At 38.7% G+C, this 22,182-nt stretch overlaps 1 protein-coding gene across 1 annotated transcript in view; it reads right to left on the minus strand.

Annotated features, from left to right (window-relative positions):
- Positions 1-21,458, minus strand: part of KIF14 (kinesin family member 14) — a 55,482-nt gene extending 34,024 nt beyond the window's left edge. The window contains exons 1-14 of the mRNA XM_007086437.3: positions 21,400-21,458; positions 17,577-18,807; positions 15,345-15,599; positions 14,532-14,619; positions 13,399-13,497; positions 12,563-12,615; positions 11,066-11,096; positions 10,383-10,490; positions 9,406-9,522; positions 8,820-8,935; positions 7,091-7,263; positions 5,340-5,487; positions 5,016-5,079; positions 2,381-2,565 (exon numbers count right to left, since the gene is read on the minus strand). Of these exons, the coding sequence (XP_007086499.2) occupies positions 2,381-2,565; positions 5,016-5,079; positions 5,340-5,487; positions 7,091-7,263; positions 8,820-8,935; positions 9,406-9,522; positions 10,383-10,490; positions 11,066-11,096; positions 12,563-12,615; positions 13,399-13,497; positions 14,532-14,619; positions 15,345-15,599; positions 17,577-18,691 (2,552 nt within the window). The 5' untranslated portion in view covers positions 18,692-18,807; positions 21,400-21,458. The remainder of the gene's footprint in view (positions 1-2,380; positions 2,566-5,015; positions 5,080-5,339; positions 5,488-7,090; positions 7,264-8,819; positions 8,936-9,405; positions 9,523-10,382; positions 10,491-11,065; positions 11,097-12,562; positions 12,616-13,398; positions 13,498-14,531; positions 14,620-15,344; positions 15,600-17,576; positions 18,808-21,399) is intronic.
- Between the last annotated feature and the right edge of the window lie 724 nt (positions 21,459-22,182).

Raw genomic sequence — 22,182 nt, forward strand, 5'->3', positions numbered from 1 at the left:
CAGCAACGAAGACAGACACAAACCCAGCTGTCATAAAGCTCACTGTGTGGTGAGTAAGACAATAGTGATGAGCGTACTAAAAGGGGAAATACAGACTGCCAGGCAAGCAGGGGACTTCCTAGTCCCCTACTGGACCATTAACACTTCAGGATTATGTTATGTATCTTTGCCACTGGTGTAAATAATAGATTTATTTGTTATAGAAAGCAGTGAACTAATAGAAGAACAAAAGGACCTGAAGAAGGGGATTTGCCATACTAGATACAAAGACATTATAAAGCTCAAATAATTAAGACTATGGAGAGTATTAGTGAGAAGAAAAAGATTCCCATATTTTTGGAAAATTTTTATATGAACACTACAGATCACAAAAGAAGCAATTATACTATTTAATATATGATACTGGGAGAATTGGTGATTCACATGAGAAATAAATGAATTTAGATCCCTACTTCACACCAAACAAAAAACCCCAGAACTACTTAAGGACTTAAATGTGAAAGCAAAACTTCAAAACGTCTAGAAGAAAATTTAGAACATCTCTATGACCTCAGCGTGGAAAGGATTTCTTAAAGAAGACACAACTGTTGTAAAGGGAAAAGATTGATGCTATGTACTACAATAAAATGAAGAACTTTGATCCATCCTAAGGCACAATAAGAGAGTGAAAAGATAAACTACACACTGGAGAAAAAAGATACTTGCAACACACAAAACAAAGGCTTGGCAATGAGAATATATAAAGAACTCTTACAAATTACCAAGTAAAAAAACAATCCAACTAAAACACAGACAAAAGACATAAATAGGCAAGTCAAAGAAAGACAAACTAGTGGCACCTGGGTGGCACAATTGGTTGAATGCCCGACTCTTGATTTTGGCCCAGGTCATGATCTCACAGTTCGTGAGATGGAGCCCCATATTGGGCTCTGCGCTGACAGCCCAGAGCCTGCTTGGGATTCTCTCTCTCCCCCTCTCTCTGCTCCTCGCCCACTTGCTCACTCTCTCTCTCTCTCTCTCTCTCTCTCTCTCAAAATAAATAAACATTTAAAAAATAAAAGAAAACGAAAATGGCCAATACATGAAAGACCGTTAGTCAAAGAAATGCAAAAAGAATCCACAATGAGATACCATATCATGTCTACCATACTGGCATAAATTAAAGTCTGAGCATACCAAGTGTTGACAAGGATATAGAAAAATAGGTACTCTCAATGCCAATGGAAGTAAAAACTCATAATCATCTTGGAAAACAAATTCAGAAAACAAATTTTGGAAAACTAATTTGGAAAACCCTTTGGAAAACAAATGGAAAATTATTTTGGAAAACAATTTGAAATTACTTTGAAGTAAAGTTGAATAAGAACATATCCTATAATCTCAAGTATTCTTAGATATAATCTAAGAGTGTTTCTCAAACTTTAAAAATTAATATTATTTTAGCATAATTAGACCATCATAATATTTATACAGCAGATCAGGGTAAACGGAAAGGCTGCTCACAGTTAAACATGACTGGTCTGGTAGGTCAGGCCTCCCAAGTTCCTACTGGCTACCACTTGAGGGCTCACATCTCAGTTTATCATCTGAGAAACTTACTCTAGAGAAACTCTCCACATTTGTACCCAGAGGCATGTATAAGAATAGACACAGCAGTAACGTGGTAACAAAAAATTAGAAACAATCCAAATGTCTATCGACAAGAGATATACTGTAATAATATAAAAGATAGATAAATACACCTGATAAGATACTTCACAGCAGTAAAAATAAAAGAACATCAACATAAATGAATCTTGAAAACAACACGGAGCCAAAACAGTTTACGTACACTGTCATCCCAACAATATGTATATAATCATTCAATTCATATGAACAAAATTCACATCGAACAAAAAACTTTTAATTTCTCAGTCCAACCAAAAATCTTGCCATGTAAGGTGGATAGAAGTTTGGGGTGCCTGGCTTGCTCACTCAGAAGAGCATGTGACTCTTGATCTTGGGGTCGTGAGTTCAAGCCCCACATTGGGTGTAGAGATTACTTAAAATAAACTTAAAAAATAAAAAAAGATGGATGGAAGTTTAGTTTAATGTCAATGATTATCATTCCAAGAAAAGAAATGATCCCTCAACCAAGAGATCACATACACCAAAACAGAAAAGGCATTACACTGTACCTCACACTGAGAGTAATTAACCTATCTTCCTTGCGAAACACTCAGAATGTCAGTTTGCCTTGGCTAAAAGATGCATTTGAAGAATTATACCAAAGAATCAGTATAAATGAACGCCTCATGTGAAGGAAACCATACATTACCAAGATACAGAAGCCTATTTAAAAATGAACAGGTGCCTTTTTATTTTTAGAAGAATGACATACCAGTGATCATCAGCAATCAGCACCCCAGATAACTGAATATCATGGCTTGAGTTTGGTCCATACTTTCCAACTGTCGTTGTTCCTTCTTTTATCATATATAACAGCATCTCTGATAGCTGAGGATCTTCATTGAGATTGACAAGGTTTGGCAAATGGTTGTCCATTTGAAATGTAATTCCTGCTTTCTAGCAGAGATCAGAGAAAACAAATTAACCTTAATGACAAGCATCAAATTATTAAATCCACCTAAAATAAATGGTCTATGTTAAACATTAAAATCACTGTATGTGAGGTCTCAATAAAGGTTTCTTAGACTCTCTACTTCATGACTTCTCTATGACTCTTACCATCATACTTCTTAGACTTTTAGAGTTATGCTAACCTTTCTTTGATCTTCACCATCCTCAGCCCTCTCATACAACAATCCATCATCCCCAAACTGTGACTATTCTTATTGACCGATTGTCTTTAGAATGGGTCAGTTCCTTTTGCTGTGTCTGCTGCCATCACCTTAGTTCACACCCTTATCACCTCATACTTGAAGGACTGCAGCAGCCTCCTGATCGCCCTGTCAACAATTCCTCCTGTCTTCAGTCCATCTTACATCCTATACCAAATTAATGCTCCTGAAAGAGTATTCTCAAAATGTCAACTCCCTGGTCAGTTTCAATCACTTTCCGGTTCACACAGGATAAAACAAATTTCTTAGCTTGAAAATCAATAAACTAACCATAACATATGCTGCCAATTTTATCTCCCTATGACCTTATACAAACTGCCTGCTCCCATAAAACTGATCTACACATCCTCTTCTGAGCACACCTTAAACTTTTATACCTTTACTCTCACATAATTTTCCTTTCCTAGAATGCACTCTTCCTTTTTTCTGCCTATCAAAATCTTGCCCAAGCTTCAAAGCCAAATCTTCAAAACTGAAATCTCACTTCTGTGAAGCTGGACTGACCACTACCAAGGAATATTCCACCCTTCCGCTCAATTCTTATGATACTTTGCCTACCAATCATTTGAAATGTTTCCTTGGCTGCCAATACCTTTGCCCTTGACCCATGCTCTCCCATCTCCCTTTAGAACCTCATTCCATTAAGGGCTTTTGATTCCTATAAAAAAGTTTAAGTCAGGGTGCATGACTCAGTGGGTTAAGCATCTGACTCTTGTTTTCAGCTCAGGTCATGATTTCATGGTTTCTGAGATCAAGCTCTGCATCAGGCTTGGAGCCTGACGGCATGGAGCCTGTTTGAGATTCTCTCTCCCCCTCTCTCTCTCTGCCCCTCCCCTGTTCAGGCTTTCTAGCTCTCTCTCAAAAATAAGTAAATAAATAAATTAATTAAAAAAAGTTTAAGTCTCTTCCATCCTTTAAAGAAACAAAACCAAAAGGAACAAAATAAAATTTCCCCACAATCTCATAGCCCCTTCCTGATTCCTTCAGTTCCCACTTGAGGTTTTCAGGTTTACATGTATGGCTCTACTTCCTTAGTCATTCTTTAACCCACTGTCGTCGGACTTCTTTGACCACTATGATGGCTTCATAATTTCACAATGCAGTGCACACACTTCAGAAACCTGGGCATCATTCTTTACTTTTCCATTTCTCTCAACACACACATCGAAAAACACCCTCTGCGCCTATCAATTTTAACGCCTTTCTATCCCATGAATCAAGCTCCTCCACTAGACATTCCCCCACCACTTCTTTCCTCCAAGCTCTTACCATCTCTTGCCTTAAACATGGTAGCAGGCTCCTACATGAATAATCTCCCCACACATCATCAGTCTTTCCTCCGTCAAATCCACCATTACCAGAATAATCTATTAAAACACAAGTCTACGCATGTCACTCCCTTTCCATTTAGAGCCCTTCAGTAGCTCCTAGTCACCTAAATTCAAATTCGTAACTATGTCATGATCTGAATCTTGCATCTCCCTCCAGTCTAATCTCTGTCACCAGCATTAATAAACAAGTTAATTCCGTGAACATCCAAGCTGTGTTGTCCCTCCATGATTCTGAATATGGGACTTGCTGCTTAGAAATCTTGACTTTGGTAGCCTAACAAAATCTTGTCTCTTTCTCTTTAAAGTCCTCCTTAATAACCATCCCCATCAAAGTTAATTACTCCCTCCCATCTCCTGCTCTCTACCTTTTACACACTTTTCATTGCATTAGATTGAACCACATGACCCCATGACCCTCCCAGTGTTCAACCATTTTTTATCTAAAAAATGGCAGTGTCATATGGTTCAACTGAGTCAAGTCAAACTGCATTTCCGTCATCTATTTACATTTTGTAAACCTCCCTTCAGATCACATGCTCTCTGAGGGCCAAAACTACATTTCATTCATCTTGGGCCACCCCCATGCCCAGCACAGCACAAATATTTAATATTTGTTGAACCAAAGTAAATAGAATTAGATGGTTTGTTTATATTTTAACTTTCCAACACAGCCATGGGCTCTAACTAATCACAATCTTTATCTCGACACTTCTTTACACCAGTTCTGTTTATGGTATTGCTTTGTACAGAGTCAGTATGCAATGAGTATTTGAGAAATTAGATTTGCATATTTACTGTCATCTTTATTTAATTTTCAAATCAGTTTAGAGAGTTGAAATGATACCTGTAACTCCTTTGTTTCTTGAAGTTTTCTTTTTTCGGCTTGTTCAAATTTTTCTTTCCAGGCTCTTTCCAAAGACAAAAATAATAGAGTTAAAAATACCAGACATGTAATACTGAGACTCAAAAGACCATCAATAAAGATTAGGAAGCCACTTCGGAATATTTAACAAATGACAGTCTGGGATGGACTGCTCTGTTCACACAGAAAGTAGAGAAACAGAGCTGCAGACCCCTCCCAAGCTCCTCCCTCTCCACCAGCCCCAGCCCCACCAGTCCAATGAGTCCAGACAACACCCTGACATCTGAAGTACTGACTACATTCCACCTGTGCATCTCCGCCATGTCTCTTTCCTGTTGATGCAGTTTCATTCTTAAGGATGTAATTTCTTGCCGGCATAGCCTATATCGTTCGGGGTCAATATTTCGGCTGTTTCTTTGAGCAGCTTTTAGTTTTTCAATTTCCGCTTTCAATTCTAAATATTTGTAAAAAGATGCATGATTAACAACATCTGATATGTAATAACTACCACAGGAGGCTTAATCCTCCAATCTTACTTGAAATTTTAAATATTATTAAATAAAACAATATTTGCAGAAATCAATTTTACTTTACTTACATTACCTATAAATCCCTACTTAACCTGAAAAAGTGCTCCCAGGTTAATGAATTCCACCCCCCCCCCCAACTGCCTCATAAACACTATGGCCATATAATGTAGTGTCCAAAGTGGGACACTTTTGAGAAGGAAAGGCAGAACTATTCATCACACTGAGACAGCAGATATAAACTAGGACGGCCCTGGCAAACTTTACTCATAAAAACATGTCTGATAAAAATCAAAGATTTTTCAAGCTGGAATTCAGAATACTTATTTTTAATGAAAACAGCCCTATTTGTGAAAGAGAGGGGAATCCAAAAGGGAGAAAATGGACTGTGATACAATAAACTCGTTCTTCTCTGGCCTTCTCCTCTGAAGTAGCTATTCACCCTCTGCTGCTCAAAAGGACCAGAGGACAAAGGACTATGACAAGATGGTAGTTCCACATAAGCCAAGAGAAACTGCACAAATCAAGGGTTCCTAGCAGGTGCTCAAGCCCATCCTCAGCAGGTGATTCCCAAGAGATAAACAGAATGTAGTATTTAGCATAAATGAAGTTAGGCCTTTGCTAGAAACTCAAGCCTTTAGATCACTATCTTTTTTATTTATTTATTTATTTATTTATTTATTTATTTATTTATTTATTTATTTAAATTTCTTTTTTTAATCTTTATTTATTTTTGAGAGAGAGAGAGACAGACCATGAGCAGGGGACAGGCAGAGAGAGAGGGAGACATAGAATCTGAAACAGGCTCCAGGCTCTACGCTGTCAACACAGAGACTGATGTGGGGCTTGAACTCAAGGACTGCAAGATCATGACCTGAGCCAAAGTCGGACGCCCAACCGACTGAGCCACCCAGGCGTCCCTGTATTTTATTTTATACATGGAGAGAGTGCATGAGCAGGGAAGAGGGGCAGAGGGAGGGAGAGAGACAGAGAGACAGAGAGAGAATCCCAAGCAGGCTCCATGCTCAGCACAGAACCTGATGCGGGGCTCAATCCCACAACCCTGCATCACTTGAGCCGAAATCAAGAGTCAGACGCTCAACCGACTGAGCCACCCAGGCACCCAGGATCACTATCTTTTAGATCAATGAACTAAGCAAGAGTAGAGCTGATAAACAGAATGACAATGGAGAAAAGGTCATAAGAGAAAAAATAGTAAATAATATTATTGTTATTTTGCTGTATGCATCTATGGCTCAGTCTGTAAGATGATTTTGCTATACTTGCTATTTCCCCTTTACCCACTCTCTATTTTCTACGCAGTTTTCCTGATGGTTTCTTTATTCTCTTTCCCATTGTCCTTCCATCATCACTTCCACCATCACTGTAGAATGATGACTAAAATCTATTATAAATAAGTATGAAAGAAAAATCTTTAATTTTCTTAAATTGCACATTTTCATGACTAAAATTAATATTTGAGATTTAACTGTTACAGAATAATTTTTAAATTTTTAGAAACATAGTCACCTCTAATTAACTTAGCATTCATATCTTCATTTACTTTGGCGATATTGATTATCATGCGGGCTTGGCTGGCGTATCTAAGCGTGCTTAATGTTTCCTCAATGTTGCTGGCAGCAGGACTGACTGTAGCAATCATTGCAGTTTTTGAGTTTCCACCCAGACTTTCTTTTAACAGCCTTCAAGGGAAGTAAGTTATAATTAGACTTTGCTTCTACAACAACTTAATAGCAGTGATTATCTAGAAAGCACAAAACAAGCTAATAGGGTATAAAACACAGAATTATACTCTTCACTCAAACACCATTCCGAACTTTTTTTTTTTTTTTTAATAAGCTCTGTGGCCATTGTAGGGCTTGAACTCATGACCCTGAGATCAGAAGTCGCATGCTCTGCCGACTGAACCAGCCAGGCACCCCACCATTCAGAGCTTTTTTGATATTTGTAGCTACTTTTAGATCTCACGAACATTTTATTTCTTTTTATATTTTTTATATTGTTTCATGAAACAATAACCAGTGCAAAATTTTAAAATATGGCTAACCATCGAGTATTTAGTAAGGTAGCTCTTCCCTCTCCCCAGGCTAGACTCTGAGCTACTTCAGGAAACAAACGATGTGTGTTGCTCATCCCTGTAGTTCCAGTGCTACCACAACCTTTCTGAACAGGTGCTCATATTGAATATGATGAATGGACATATAAACAAAAATTTTGTTTTCTACTATATGCAAAAGCCTTACTTTAGAAGAAAAAAGGTAGTATGAGACTAAAATGCCTATCTTTATTAATGCAGAATGAATTTCACTATTCTTTAACTTTCAAAAGGCACACACACACACAAATCAGATTTTCCCTTACGTGTTTTGAGGCGACAACTACATTCTAATAAGCCAATTGTAAAGACATGTTGCTGTCAAGTAGAGACACAGTCCTTACCAGAATTATGATGTATTAATGCTTGTCACAAGTAGATATTAAATCTATACAGATGTAATTTGAATGTAATGTATCTGATTTATGAAAACATATTCATTAATGAAAACACATATTGAACGCTTAAAATGCTAGCCAAATAAACAAGACAATTTCACTTTACACACATACCAACATGTTCGGTGATATCAAACATTAAACATTAAGCACTAAAAATAGTAAGTATAGTAACAGGTGCTTACATGGGTATAGAACATACTATGTATTAAGAGTTTTACGTTAATTATTTAATCTTCACTATAACCCTAAGAGGTAGGCATTGTTATTATCCCCATTTTACAGAGGAGGAAACAGACTAGAGTATTAAGGATTTGGGGCGCCTGGGTGGCTTGGTTGGTTAAGTGTCCGACTTCGGCTCAGGTCATGATCTCGCGGTCCGTGAGTTCGAGCCCCGCATCGGGCTCTGTGCTGACAGCTCAGAGCCTGGAGCCTGTTTCGGATTCTGTGTCTCCCTCTCTCTCTGCCCCTCCCCTGTTCATGCTCTGTCTCTCTCTGTCTCAAAAATAAATAAACGTTAAAAATAAATAAATAAATAAATTCTTAGAGTATTAAGGATTTGACCAAAGTCACATAGCTTATAGGATGCAGAGCTGAGGTTCAAATCCATGTAGGTCAGCTCCAGAATTCACACCACTAAGCACTTCTGCTCTGTCCCAAAGCTACATGAAGTCAGTCAATTGTTCTTTTCCCCACAGTATTCACTATATTTTATACAATTCTTTGTACTTCAAAAGATACTTGCCATGTAAGAACAGATTCACGGTAAGGAACAAAACCTCTCTTCCGGTTTGCTTGTTCAGAAAGCGCAGATATAACCTTTCCCAATGTGAGCAGGGACTTGTTAATACTCACACCTTCCTGCATACAAGATAATAACATCTAATTTAAAATACCTGCTCAGCAATAAATTTATTTCACAAAATATATTCCTTCCCTCATATAATTATTGAGTAAATATTTTCTACCATAAACTACCACCTTTTTACAACTCAAAATTTACTAATTTTCTTTAAAAAGTAAACATAAACGAAAGGTAAAGATCTCGTTTTAAACCACAGCAATGCAATCTATAAACTGCACATAAAGTTTTTTGTTTTTTATTGTTGCTGTTGCTCTTGCTAAATATAGTTCATATTAATCTCCTAAAAATAATGCCGTGGGGAATAAGTTTTATCAAAATTAGAAAAGCCTCATATTTTTTGGTAAAGATTTTACTTCTTTAATTAATCTCTACACCCAACGTGGGGATTGAACTCACAACCCCGAGATCGAGTCACATGCTCCACTGACTGAGCCAGCCAGGTGCCCCACCAAAGCCTCATATTTACCTTCAGGCGCTCTCCGCTAGTCTGAGCTGTGGAGCAGCGTTCACTGCCCGCCAGATCTATCAAGTTTATCCGACTTGTTATTCTGTGATCATGTTCTTCACCTTCCACAGATTCTATCTGTAGCAAAAGGATAGTAAAATAGTATGTCATAAATTCTTCTATGACTTGCTATCAATGTAAGTCTTGAAATGGAAAGTTATACAAGATTACAAACCACTCATTTATTTTTGAAACTATCCCTTCATGAATCTGTGACAACTTATAATGCATACATATCCAAGAATATACAGAGTAATGCTTGCATTATGCCACAAAGAAGTGACTTTAAAGAGAGAAAAACTCACAACTACTCTATTAAAGAAAAAAAAACCATAAATAGAGCAAAAGCTTAATGAACACAAAGGTGTTGTTTATCCCAACATTAAAGGAGCAAGGTATTTAAAAGCAACATAAATGTCCAACAGTAGAGAAAAACTTGAGGAACTGGAATAGTCAATGGAATATTTCACAGCTATGAAAAATTATATTTGGCAAAGAATTTTAATAGCATAAAATTGTTGTAGATCTTGTAAATGTGTTTAAGTGTGACTGTAAAATAACTAAAATATACCACAATATTTAGAGATGCTTTATTTGAGTAGCGGAACCTATGGCTGAATTTTTTAAAATCTCTGACTTTCTGATAGGTTTTTCCAAATACTATACAATTACCATATATTGATAACCTATTATCATATATTGATATAACACCAATAATATAAATTAATAATCATGTTACTGACTTTTTAAACAGCAAAAAAAAACCCTGCCATATATACTAAAAGTCATTCAGTTATATTGTGTATACTCAATTCCAATTATGTTATATATATAGATTACTATACTCTTACCTTTGATTTAAAGAATAAAATAAGAAAAACATAAAACCTGAATACAGTCGTTATCTTACATAAGAAAACAATCAACAGAAAGAATACCTTGGTCTGGGTCATCACCAGGGTAAAAACTGAATGTGATCGGGAGCTTTTATCATTCATACCAGTAGCAGCCGTCGCTCTTTGTTTATTTCCCAATTCTAGCCAACTCTTAGAGGAAAGAAGAGAGGGAGGTCAGAACTGTAAACTAAAATTTATCGGAACAAATTAAGGAACAAAAAGTTACATAAGCATGTTTGGCAACATATATGCTTTATAATCTGTTTATAAAATGAAATAAATACATGTTTATCATTTAATAATTTGTATTCCCATTGTCAATTTTGTTTCCATCACAGGTATCTGAAACAGGAAATCACACCTTTATTTATTTTTTTTTTTTTAAGATTTTATTACGTTTGAGTTATCTCTATGCCCAACTTGGGGCTCAAATTCATAACCCCAAGATCAAGAGTCACATGCTCTACCAAATGAGCCAGCCAGGCAAATCATATTTTTAAAATGCTATTTCAATAACTCTCAGCTACTATGATCGTCAACTTTTATTTTTAGTTAAGAAGAGTAATTCTTTTGATTAAAGTTTAACAAACAAAATCAGCTCATAATGAATTAACAAGATTAACTTTTTACTTATGTAAGTAGTAATTAAGGAGAAATATTCTTATGAATACTTAAGATTATGATCTTTATCTAGTGGAAAGAAAATAAAACACAATCAATCTTACCTGGATATCAGAGTAAGAACTGACAACATTCCTATTTTTAAAAAGTAAGAAGACAAAATCAATTTAACTGATTATTACACTCTTATTCTCATAATATAATAACCTCTCAATTATATAATTACCCTCTAACGACCACAATTGAATAATTCATAGGTATTATTATACTGATTCTCACAGAATCTTTCACTATCTCCATTTTTGAAGGGTAGAAAATAAAATGCTTTAATTTTACCAAAAAGTATGATTTTAATTAATGAAGCAGCTTAGCTCTTAACATTATAATTTTCAAGTCTAATTCATGAGACCAAAACATACACTTGATGTATACATGGGGGTGGATATGCTGGTATGTATGGATCTTAACATAATCCCAGTTTTATTAAATGGAGCCGAATCCATTCCTAATCACTTTCCCTTTCCCTTAAGAAAGCATTTAGTGGGAATGCAAACTGGTGCAGCCACTCTGGAAAACAGTACAGAGGTTCCTCAAAAAGCTAAAAATAGAACCACCCTACAACCCAGCAATTGCACTACTAGGCATTTATCCAAGGGATACAGGTGTGCTGTTTCGAAGGGGCACATGCACCCCAATGTTTATAGCAGCGCTATCGACAATGGCCAAAGTATGGAAAGAGCCCAAATGTCCATCGACGGATGGACGGATAAAGAAGATGTGGTCTATAGATACAATGGAGTATTCCTCGGCAATCAAAAAGAATGAAATCTTGCGATTTGCAACTACGTGGATAAAACTGGAGGGTATTATGCTAAGCGAAATTAGTCAGAGAAAGACAAATATCATATATTCACTCATATGAGGAATTTAAGATACAAAACAGATGAACATAAGGGAAGGGAAGCAAAAATCATACAAAAACAGGGAGAGAGACAAAACATAAGAGACTCTTAAATATAGAGAATAAACAGAGGGTTGCTAGAGGGGTTGTGGGAGGGGGGGATGGGCTAAATGGGTAAGGGGCATTAAGGAATCTACTCCTGAAATCACTGTTGCACTATATGCTAACTAACTTGGATGTAAATTAAAAAATAAATAAATAATAAAAATAAAAAATAAGAAAGCATTTGGGAGTGTTGAAAGATGAAGTAAATGACTCAGTATGTTTCACACTCTCAACACTGACCTTATCTTATTGCCTTCTCCCCTCTTCAGCTTCAAGTAATAGATATATAAAGCAGCTCAAGAGGGAAGGCTTAACTTAATGGGGAAAAGGCGGGGGGTAGGGAGAAAAATCAAGTATTTCACACACAGCATAACACTCTATGCTCGGCACTTTACACATGTTGTGAAATACATAAACAAATACAAAAACACGCAGCCCACACTCTAGTTGGAAAGAGAAGGAATGGTTATTTGAATAATATTAAGAATAGAAGGCTAAATAGTTATCCAGGGTTTCAAAGCTGGGGAGGCAAATGAGAACAATATTCACTCTACTCATTGCTTTTCTCCTTGCTCTTGCTGAGCCAAACACTTACATTGACAGAGCTTCAACATATGGTCCAGAAACAGGATGCTCCCTTACTCTCAGCTAGTGGAAGCAAACATTGGCACTATTAAGGGCATGACAAATTATTTCATATAAAATATAATTTTAAATGATTTTTTTGTCTATATTTTGAGTTTAAGGCAAAGAGATTTGCCTTTACTTGACCCAGGGGTAAATATAAAGGTTCTCACAAACACAAATCTGTAAGGCATTAAGACAATTTCAATATCCAAACTGTTTTCTAATCGCACAATATGCTACAGTTGACTGTAGCATCAAATATCTTACTAGTTCTTTATTCTTAAGACCTGCAGTAACTAGTATCTCTATGCTTCTAAATATGTCTCTAAAATATGTTCGATAAATTTCAGACAGTTAAAATTGTTTTCAGTTTTACATTATACATTTTAAACTTTGTAACCACAAATGTTATCAATTTGCTAAATAATCTGGTAAGATACATATTCTATAATAACAACACAGTTTTTAAACTTCTGGTTTTGGCTTTTATAGACTTTTAGGGATTTGGCATTTGACTTAAGTGGTCCGACTCAACTCTGGAACAAATATTTTATCTTTAATTTGTATACAATATTTGCTTTACAAGAGGTTAAATTTGATACCTAAGTTAATTTCCACTAACAATAACATTCAGCTTATTTACTATCGATTTACTTCTTTAGACTGTAGATTCCAAGCATTTGCTATCATTTAACAGCAATTTTAGTCAAAATGTAAGCTCTCTAGATCATCTTGAGAACCAATATAACTACATGCATTTACAAAAACAAATTAAAAGCAAATTATAAATTGTTTCAATCTTACTGGTTGCTTTCTCTGCCCATTTTCACCTTTACAAGCCAGAAGGTCATGAATTTTTTCATTATATACTTCAAAAAAGCTCATTTCGAGGTGGTAGCTGACCTAGTAGGAGGAATAGAGACACAGCATGCAACTTATTTTAAAAACCCTTGTGTTTTTTTTGCAAATCATATATCTGATAAGGTTCTAGTATCCAGAATATATAAAGATCTCTTACAGCTCAACAACAAAAAGACAAACAACCCAGTTAAAAAATAGGCAAACGACTTGAATAGACATTTCTTCAAAGAAGATAAGTTCTACTTACTAAGATCTCTCAAATGTTTAACCCTACAGTCACTGACTTAATCTAGCTCCTTGTCATGCCTTCCTTACACAGTTTACAAGTCCCACAGCTGATCTCTTTGCATCCAGTTAGTTCTACTTCCTTTCAATCCATTCGCCACACTGCAGCCAGAGCTATCTTTTTTTTTTTAAGAACAAAGATGATCCTTTGACTTCCCTGTTGACCTTCTATAGCCTTTCAGATTCCTGGAAGCATGACTCATAAAGTCCTTCACAAGCTGAGTTCTGCCTGCTTCTTTAGTTTCATCTCTTGTCACCCCCACCCTCAGATTCCATGCTTAAAGTAAACAATTTGTAGATTCCCAAAGTCTCTCTACTTTTTTTTTTTTAATGCTTATTTATTTTTTGAGAGAGCACAAGTGGGGGTGGGGCAGAGAGAGAGGGGGACAGAGGATCTGAAGCAGGCTCTGCACTGACAGCTTCTGTGCTGACAGCAGCTAGGCCGATGTGGGGCTCGAACTTACCAACCGCGAGATTATGACCAGAGCCAAAACTGGACACTCAACTGACTGAGACACCCAGGCGCGCCCCTACCTTCTCGTTTTCAAATCTTTGCACACACTGCTCCCACTGCCTAGAATGTCCTTCCCCCTCTTCACCAAGCTAATAACTGCTGTTTCCTTCCAAAATAAGCTCAGTTGTTCCCTCATCTAAGAAAACCTATCTCCCTCTTATCTTGTATATTCTCTCACAGCACATCTTCCATTATTTCCTTAGTGGCGAGGACTCTGATTTTAATTTGATTTGACTGTTTTCTAGTCTGATATGAAGGTTTACAGATGAGAACATACCTCTTGGGTTTGTTTTTTGGCTACTTGAGCAAAAAGATCTTCACAAAACCTTGGAATTATTCCTGGTTCCTCACTAAGTCCCATCATCCTGAAAAATACATAATAAATGGGGAGTGGGGTGTGGGGGAGAAGTTACATAAAATTAGCATTTTTAAAATTCTTTTTGGGGAAAAGGGTTTGGGAGTGAATGGGAAGCAAGCTAATTAAACCTCATTAAAATCTAATAATGTAGGCTCTGAAGCCATATCTTCCGGAGTTCAAATCTTGATCTCACCACTTATTAGGTCTGTGACCCTGGACAAGATACTTGACCCCAATAAACCTCAATTTCCTCTTCTATAAAATGGGAATAAATAGGAACTATCTAATTCAGAGGGTTGTTGTGAGACAGTATAAGCAGAGTCTTTAATACAGTTCCTGGAATATAGTAAGAACTCAGTAAACGTTAGCTACTGTTAAAATTCTGAGTATCTCCTTCTAGGACAGGTATACCATTACCATTTATCAGATGACTTACTTTTAATTCTCACAAGAATACTTACAAAATAACCTCTCAGGGCTTTGGTTTATACAAGAAATATAATGTACAGTCAAATGGGCCATTGACACTTACAAGCTAAACAGTATCTTCTGCATAAGCTGAAGCCCAGAGGTTAAGTAACTTGCCCAAGTTTGCAGAACCGGTATATAAAATGGATGAGATCTGAGCCTAGATCTGTATGGTTTCAAAACCACATTCTTTCTATCAAACCATGCTGCTTCTCACCAAAGACTTAAAGGTTTCTCAATAATTGTACTTGGAATAAAACTTACGTATATGATTTTCCAGAGCCGGTCTGACCATAAGCAAAGAGACAGGCATTGTAGCCTTCAAAGGCTCGTTCCAGGAGCGGAACGGCTAGGGTCTCATAAACAGTTGTCTGGCTGGCATAGTTTGGATGGGATTCATCAAAAGACCAGAATGCAACATCATAAATAAAATTATAAACTTGTTTCATGTCGGGATGTTCCACAGCGATTTCCTCTCCATCCATGAAGACCACCTGGGATGCTTTTTCAACCTTCTCTCTTTAAAAGAAGCACAAAAAAAAAAAAAAAAAAAAAAAAAAAAAGGAAAAAGAAAAAGAAGCAGAAAGAAAACTATTAAGTTATTTTAATTATTTTGAGTATTTTTCCCATGAAATATAATAAGAACCTCAAAACCAGTTAAATATAAAATTCCTGTAGGGCAAGATAATTCTTTAGTTTTCCGTGGACAGTGCAGACCAGCTAACATAATTATGGTGGTTTTCCAAAATATACTTCCCCTGGCTCCAGTTGCCACCACTTAAAGGGCAAATGGAGTTCCAAAAATGTTATCTGAAAAGTTACCCTCCTTTTACAGGATTTTCCATCTTTTTCCTTTTTCTCTTGAGCTCTCCCTTCTCTCATCCCACCTACTATAACCTACCTATACTCTTCAGTTCAAATCTGGAAACTTTTTAATATAAATAAATTTTGTAGGTGCAGATCTATATGAAGCTGACATGAAATGCAAATATAAGTGCAACAAACTCAGTTAAGTATAATTTCAATCATAAATCTCTTTTGGCCACTAGCTATTGTTACTGTTAATCCAAAGGTCCCTCCCTCTGTTAGGTTATCTCCCTTAATATTATGGATCTTCATGTCCATCCTTCTTCCATCTCAGACCTACGTAGAAATCTTCCACTTACTCTACTTTTGCAGGAGAACATTATCAGTCCTTGTTTGGTCCCAGATACCCCTTTTTGTCCCAACTCTGCTTTAGATCAGAATTCGTCCTGGAAAGCACCTGCCTCATCAATTTGACAAATGCCCCTCCACCCCAGCTATAAACACAGTTTACAGGGCTTGTCTGATGAGTCTGGAATCAGGCACTGGGTCCCTTGCTAAGTTCTCTTCGGGGTAGTCCTCCATCATGGGGTTTGTTCCTACCAGCTCTGTTCTTTCTGTTGCCTCTCATCCTATCATGATTCTGGAGGTCTTTTAGGTTTCCCCACCCTCTCTCTCTCCAGTCAACTCACCCTCAGTTCTCTCACCTGTCACTAACCCCACATTTTTACTAACAGGCTTTAAAGCACTGTGTAACTTGCCTCAAACTACTGATTTAGGTTCAAACTAGAGGCTCCTTCCCATTGCCACCATATCCTCTCATATCTTGCTTAGATATACAAGTCAAAAACTACTAACTCTGAAGCTTTTCACGGTCACTCCGTAAAACATTCAAAAATAATCAGATGCCACATTCACGTCCATCTTTTTCAGCCTTACCTGTAATCTGTGACCATCTCATTCCCAATCACTTTGGAGACAGATTTTTTTTTTTTTTTGCCATCAAAATCAAATCTAATATATCACTGCATTTATAACTACTATAGATCAGAGATGATGATGGGGATGATTCTACACTGGAAGGGGTTTTGGAAGGGCCTTTATGGGGAGTAAGTGAGCTAACAAGTGCTCTTTTTAAGGGAAACAGAGAATAGCCCACCATATCTTGCAGATTTGAAAGCAGACTGCATTAGAGACTTAAGTATTTCCCACTTTTTAAAAGCAGTATATCGAAAGAAATTTACATTTGCAAACTCCAGTGACTTCAATGTTTTAATTTTACAGCCAATCATCAAAAATAATCAGGGTACTACAACTAAACCTAAAAGTCCTCTCTACATAGAAATGCCATGCCACGCCTGAAGATACGCGAATACGCTCACTTTCCAAAAGCAGAGAGGAATTACACACATTACGTGTCACTAGCTCAGCCTTAGACATTAAAAGGTGAGGAGCGCCTGGGTGGCTCAGTCGGTTAAGTGTCCGACTTCAGCTCAGGTCATGGTCTCAGGGTTCGTGAGTTTGAGCCCCACGTCGGGCTCTGTGCTGACAGCTCAGAGCCTGGAGCCTGCCTTGGATTCTGTGTCTCCCTCTCTCTCTGCTCCTCCCCCGCTCACACTCCGTCTATCTCTCAAAAGTAAATAAACATTAAAATAATAATGATAAATAGAAAACATAAAAGGTGTAACATACCTCTTGCTGAAAGGCCTCACCCTTACCGCCACTGTCACTTGACTGTTCTCCACCTTTAAGGGGTCTGTCTCTGCAGGGGGGTTCCGACCTGCGGTTTCCTCTTCAAGAGGGAGTGTATTTTCTCGTGACCTTTCCCTTTCATTTGCAGGCAGAGAACTTGTTCGCTTTTGTGTAGCTTGCAGGCTAGGCACCCTCTTTTTCAGCAGTGACGACGCAGCTGGGCTCGTCAGCTGTGGCGTGTCACACTTCGGTGTCAATCGGTGTCCTGCGATGTATTTTGTAGGTGTTCTTCTTTTTTCTAAGCTTTCAAATTTATTTGCAGATTTTGCAGTATCCTTCCCAATACTTCTGTGAGGTAGGTTCCCCGACACTTTGATGTTCACCTTGCTCGGAAGAGGTTTGGTTGCCAAGCGTCCCGATGGAACAGCTTCAGTCTGACCCTGGGAACCAGTGGGTGCTCTGTTACTTAAGTACTTAAGTGCGACCTTTTCATTTGCCCCAGGGAGGGCAACAAATGTCTCTTTGTGGTTTTCAGCGGCCATCATTTTAATGCGCTTTGGGTCCGCTAAAGGTACAACCGGTGCAATACAAGGGTTTTTATCTTTATGTACAGTCCTTACATTTGTACTAGCTTCCAGTGAGGCACCATCATTTTCGGCTGCACTGCCCACATTCTGTGTTGTTTTCCACTTTTCCCCACAATCTGTTTGAGCTGTTTTCCGCTTCTCCACTGATTCTGGTTTAGCACGCCGCCGCAACGTAAGACGTGTTTCTGCAGTGTTTTCGGCGGAGTCTCCCAACTCACTGCCAAGCAAAGAGGATTCTTTGTTCCTTGTGACTCTTCTCTGAAGTGCCAATCTACCTACAGGGTTAGGGGTCAGAGGTACATCTCCTGTTTTTTTACAGGCAGAAATCACATAAGTACTGTTTATGTCTCTGATTTTCCTTGCCGATCTCAATAATGGATCATCGTGTTCACATTCTGTCATATCCGACATCAAATGCAGCTCAGGTCTGCTACCATGGGTGAGGACATTCAGCGAGGAACTCCCTGGGGAAGAAGGTATACCAAGGATATTGCTGTTGTTTCTATTATGTGTGGTGAACACTGACATTGTGGCAGCAAGTTGTCTTAAAAAAGGAGGTCAGTGAAGCAACTAAGCTCTTCTTTAGACATTCATTTGACTTCCAGCCATATTTTAAGTATCGGTTTCCAAAACTATCTGCTAAACTGTAAAAAAAAAAAAAAAAAAAAATGAGATTACACAGACTCTAAACAGACTTTAAAAAATATGAGAACCTTAGGGGCACCTGGGTGGCTCAGTCAGTTAAGCATCAAACTTCAGCTCAGATCATGATCTCGTGGTTTGTGAGTTCAAGCCCCGCGTTGGACTCTGTCCTGACAGCTTGGAGCCTGGAGCCTGCTTCAGATCCTGTGTCTCCCTCTCTCTTTCTGCCCCTTCCTTGCTCATGCTCTGTCTCTCTCTCAAGAATAAACATTAAAAAAAAACATTTTTTTTTTAAATATGAGAAACTTCCATTGTGAAAGTAACTTCCCAGAGGAACACATTAGAATAAACCACGATCTCCTCCTCAGATACTATTCCCAAGCAGTTTCAGACAAATCTCTGCCTTCAAAGAGCTTACAATCATTGTGCAACAAATATTTACTGAGTCCCCATTATGTGCCAGGCCCTCTGACAGATACTATGGATTTCAAAAACAAGACCCTGTTCCCATTTCCTTAGTCTAGAAAGAATACACAGATAACCACTATATCAGGCCAAACGTCCCAAACGACTTAAAAGATGTAAAAAGTGCATGTCAAAGAAGATATATGAATGGCCAACAAGCACATAAAAAAGATGCTCAACATCACTAATCATTAGGGAAATGCAAATCAAAACTGCAATGAGATTCTACATCACACCCATTAGGATGGCTACTAACAAAAAAACAGTCTTGGCAAGGACTGGAGAAATTGGTACCCTGGAATACGACAGGTAGAAATATAAAATGGCACAGCCAGTGTGGGAAATAGTATGGAAGTTCCTCAAAAAATTAAAAAACAGAATTACCTTTTGATCCAGAAACTCTACTTCTGGATATGTAACCTAAAGAACTGAAAGCCGGGTCTTGAAGAGATATTTGTACACCCATGTTCATAGCAGCATTATTCCACATGACTAAAACATGGAAGCAACCCAAGTGTCCATGGGCTGGCGAATGGCCTTACCAAAATGGGGTATACGTGTACAATGAAACATCATTCAGCTTTAAAAAGAAATTCTGCAATCTACTACAACATGAATGAACCCTGAAGACATAATGCTAAGAGAGATAAGCCAGTCACAAAAAAAAAGACCAATATTGTATAATTCCACTCATAGGAGGTACTTAGAGAGGTTAACATCATAAAGACAGAAAGTATAACGGTGGTTGCCAGGGGCTGGGGGCAGGGGACAATGGGAGTTATTGTTTAATAGATATAGAGCTTCAGATTTACAAGATGACAGAGGATTATGGGAATGGATGGTGGTGATGGCTGCACAACAATGTGAATGTATTTAAGGATATACACATTAAAATGTGTACATAGGGGCGTCTGGGTGGCTCAGTCGGTTAAGCTTCTGACTTCGGCTCAGGTCATGATCTCGTGGTCCGTGAGTTCGAGACCCACATCGGGCTCTGTGCTGACAGCTCAGGGCCTGGAGCCTGTTTCGGATTCTGTGTCTCCCTCTCTCTGACCCTCCCCCGTTCATGCTCTGTCTCTCTCTGTCTCAAAAATAAATAAATGTTAAAAAAAAATAAAATGTGTACATAAAAGTAGATAAGATGATAAGTGTGTATTTTAACACAAGCAGCAGCAGGAGGAGGAGGAGGAGTAAGAGGAGAAGAAGAGGAGAAGGAAGGGAGGGAGGGAGCGCCAGTCAGCAGAGATTTTTATTTAAGTACTCTGTGTTTGCAGATTAGGAGAGGGACTAACAGAAACCCTAGCCCCTAAATCAAAGGCTGGAGTAAAGCATTTTGATAATACCTGTTGCATGTATGTTAAATACAGGAACAGTCATGGAGATTAGTTTGAGTGGTGTCACAAAACAGAGTATTCCCAAATAAGTAGTGCAGACAATAAATAGAAGTACTGTAAATTAATTACTTGTGTTGAGAAAAATTATGCAAGATTAGTGGACAGCTTGCCCTCTAGCAATTAGACAACAAAGTAGACAGGTGTGTAAGTAAATATGTCAACAATATCTATCCGGCATTAATGTCTAGAAGAAAAAAAACAGCAGTGACAGCTAAAAGGCCTGGCTTCTACTCAGCTCTGCCCCAAACTGGTTATATTGATGTAAAGAAGTCTTTAAATTTGCATGCCGGGTTCTAACTTGTAAAATGACACTTGCTCAATTCCGTAGATAATGCTATTGAGGAACAAAATAATAGAAGTTAATCTTTAAGTAAATCTTTTAAAGTTCTAAAAGAGTAACAGTCATTACCCCCACCCCAAAAAAATCGTCAGGACGTAAGCTCCTCCCTTCAACCTTTTCTCTTAAAAAAGTATAGAGTGTTCCTATTATGGAAAGAAATGTAAAGGCAAGAAGATTCCGGAAATTCTAGGGCAGCTAAAAACTATTTGCTACTTACGCTGATAGACACGGCTTTCTGTTTGTTTGGGGCGGGGGGGCAGGAGGGGGTTCGCCATAGAGTTTTAAAAGGAGTGGAATGAATAGAAGGGGGAAAAAACTGTCACAACCCAAACCAAAAGATCCCCGTGGATGGGTTCTCAAGCTAGTCACTCCGAGGGCTGGGACAGCGAGTGTACCTCTTAATGTCAACCGACTGGGCGAGACTTCGGTGGGTGAGGCTGTGGGCCGAGAGGCCCTGAAGTCCGGCTGCGCTGTCCCCGCAGAGGCGCCGCCCGTGCGCGTCCTCCGGGGGCGCCTCCGCCGCCGACCCGGATTCCGGGGTGGTGGGGGACCCGAGCTAAGGCCTCCGCCCGCACCTCAGCGGTCGCCGGTAAAGAAGACGCCCTCTCGCCCCCACGACACCGATACTTCGCCCCTCCGCAGGGTTCGCCACTCTCCGAGACCTCCCGGAGGAAGTCCCCACACCGCTCACAGCCCCCACAACCTGCTCCCTCTGCGGCCGCGGTTTGAATGGGCGCCCTGCATTTTGATTGGCTGCTGGACGTGGCGCCGGGCACCGCGCCCTCGCTTCCTCCCACCCCCAGGAAGCGCCGTTGTTAGGTCTCAGCGAGTCCAAACACTAGGTCCGACCGCCCACTTCTCCTAGGCAACGGGGCCCGCCCCTCCCCAGGCTCAGCTAACGCGGGGAGCTTCGGCCCCTTTAAATCCGGCTGGAGGGAGGAGCTGGATTCTGAGTGACATATGGCAGCTCACTAAGGTGGATTTTTTATTTTATTTTATTTTTTAATGTTTATTTTATTTTTGACAGAGAGAGAGGAGTTGTGGGGAGGCGGGGTGAGCAGGAGAGGGCAGAGAGAGAGGGAGACGCAGAATCGGAAGCAGGCTCCAGGCTCTGAGCTGACAGCCCTTTGCAGGGCTTGAACCTACAGACCAGAGATCATGACCTGAGCTGAAGTCAG

The sequence above is a fragment of the Panthera tigris genome, chromosome F3 (assembly GCF_018350195.1).
Source record: "Panthera tigris isolate Pti1 chromosome F3, P.tigris_Pti1_mat1.1, whole genome shotgun sequence".
NCBI classification, from domain to species: domain Eukaryota; kingdom Metazoa; phylum Chordata; class Mammalia; order Carnivora; family Felidae; genus Panthera; species Panthera tigris.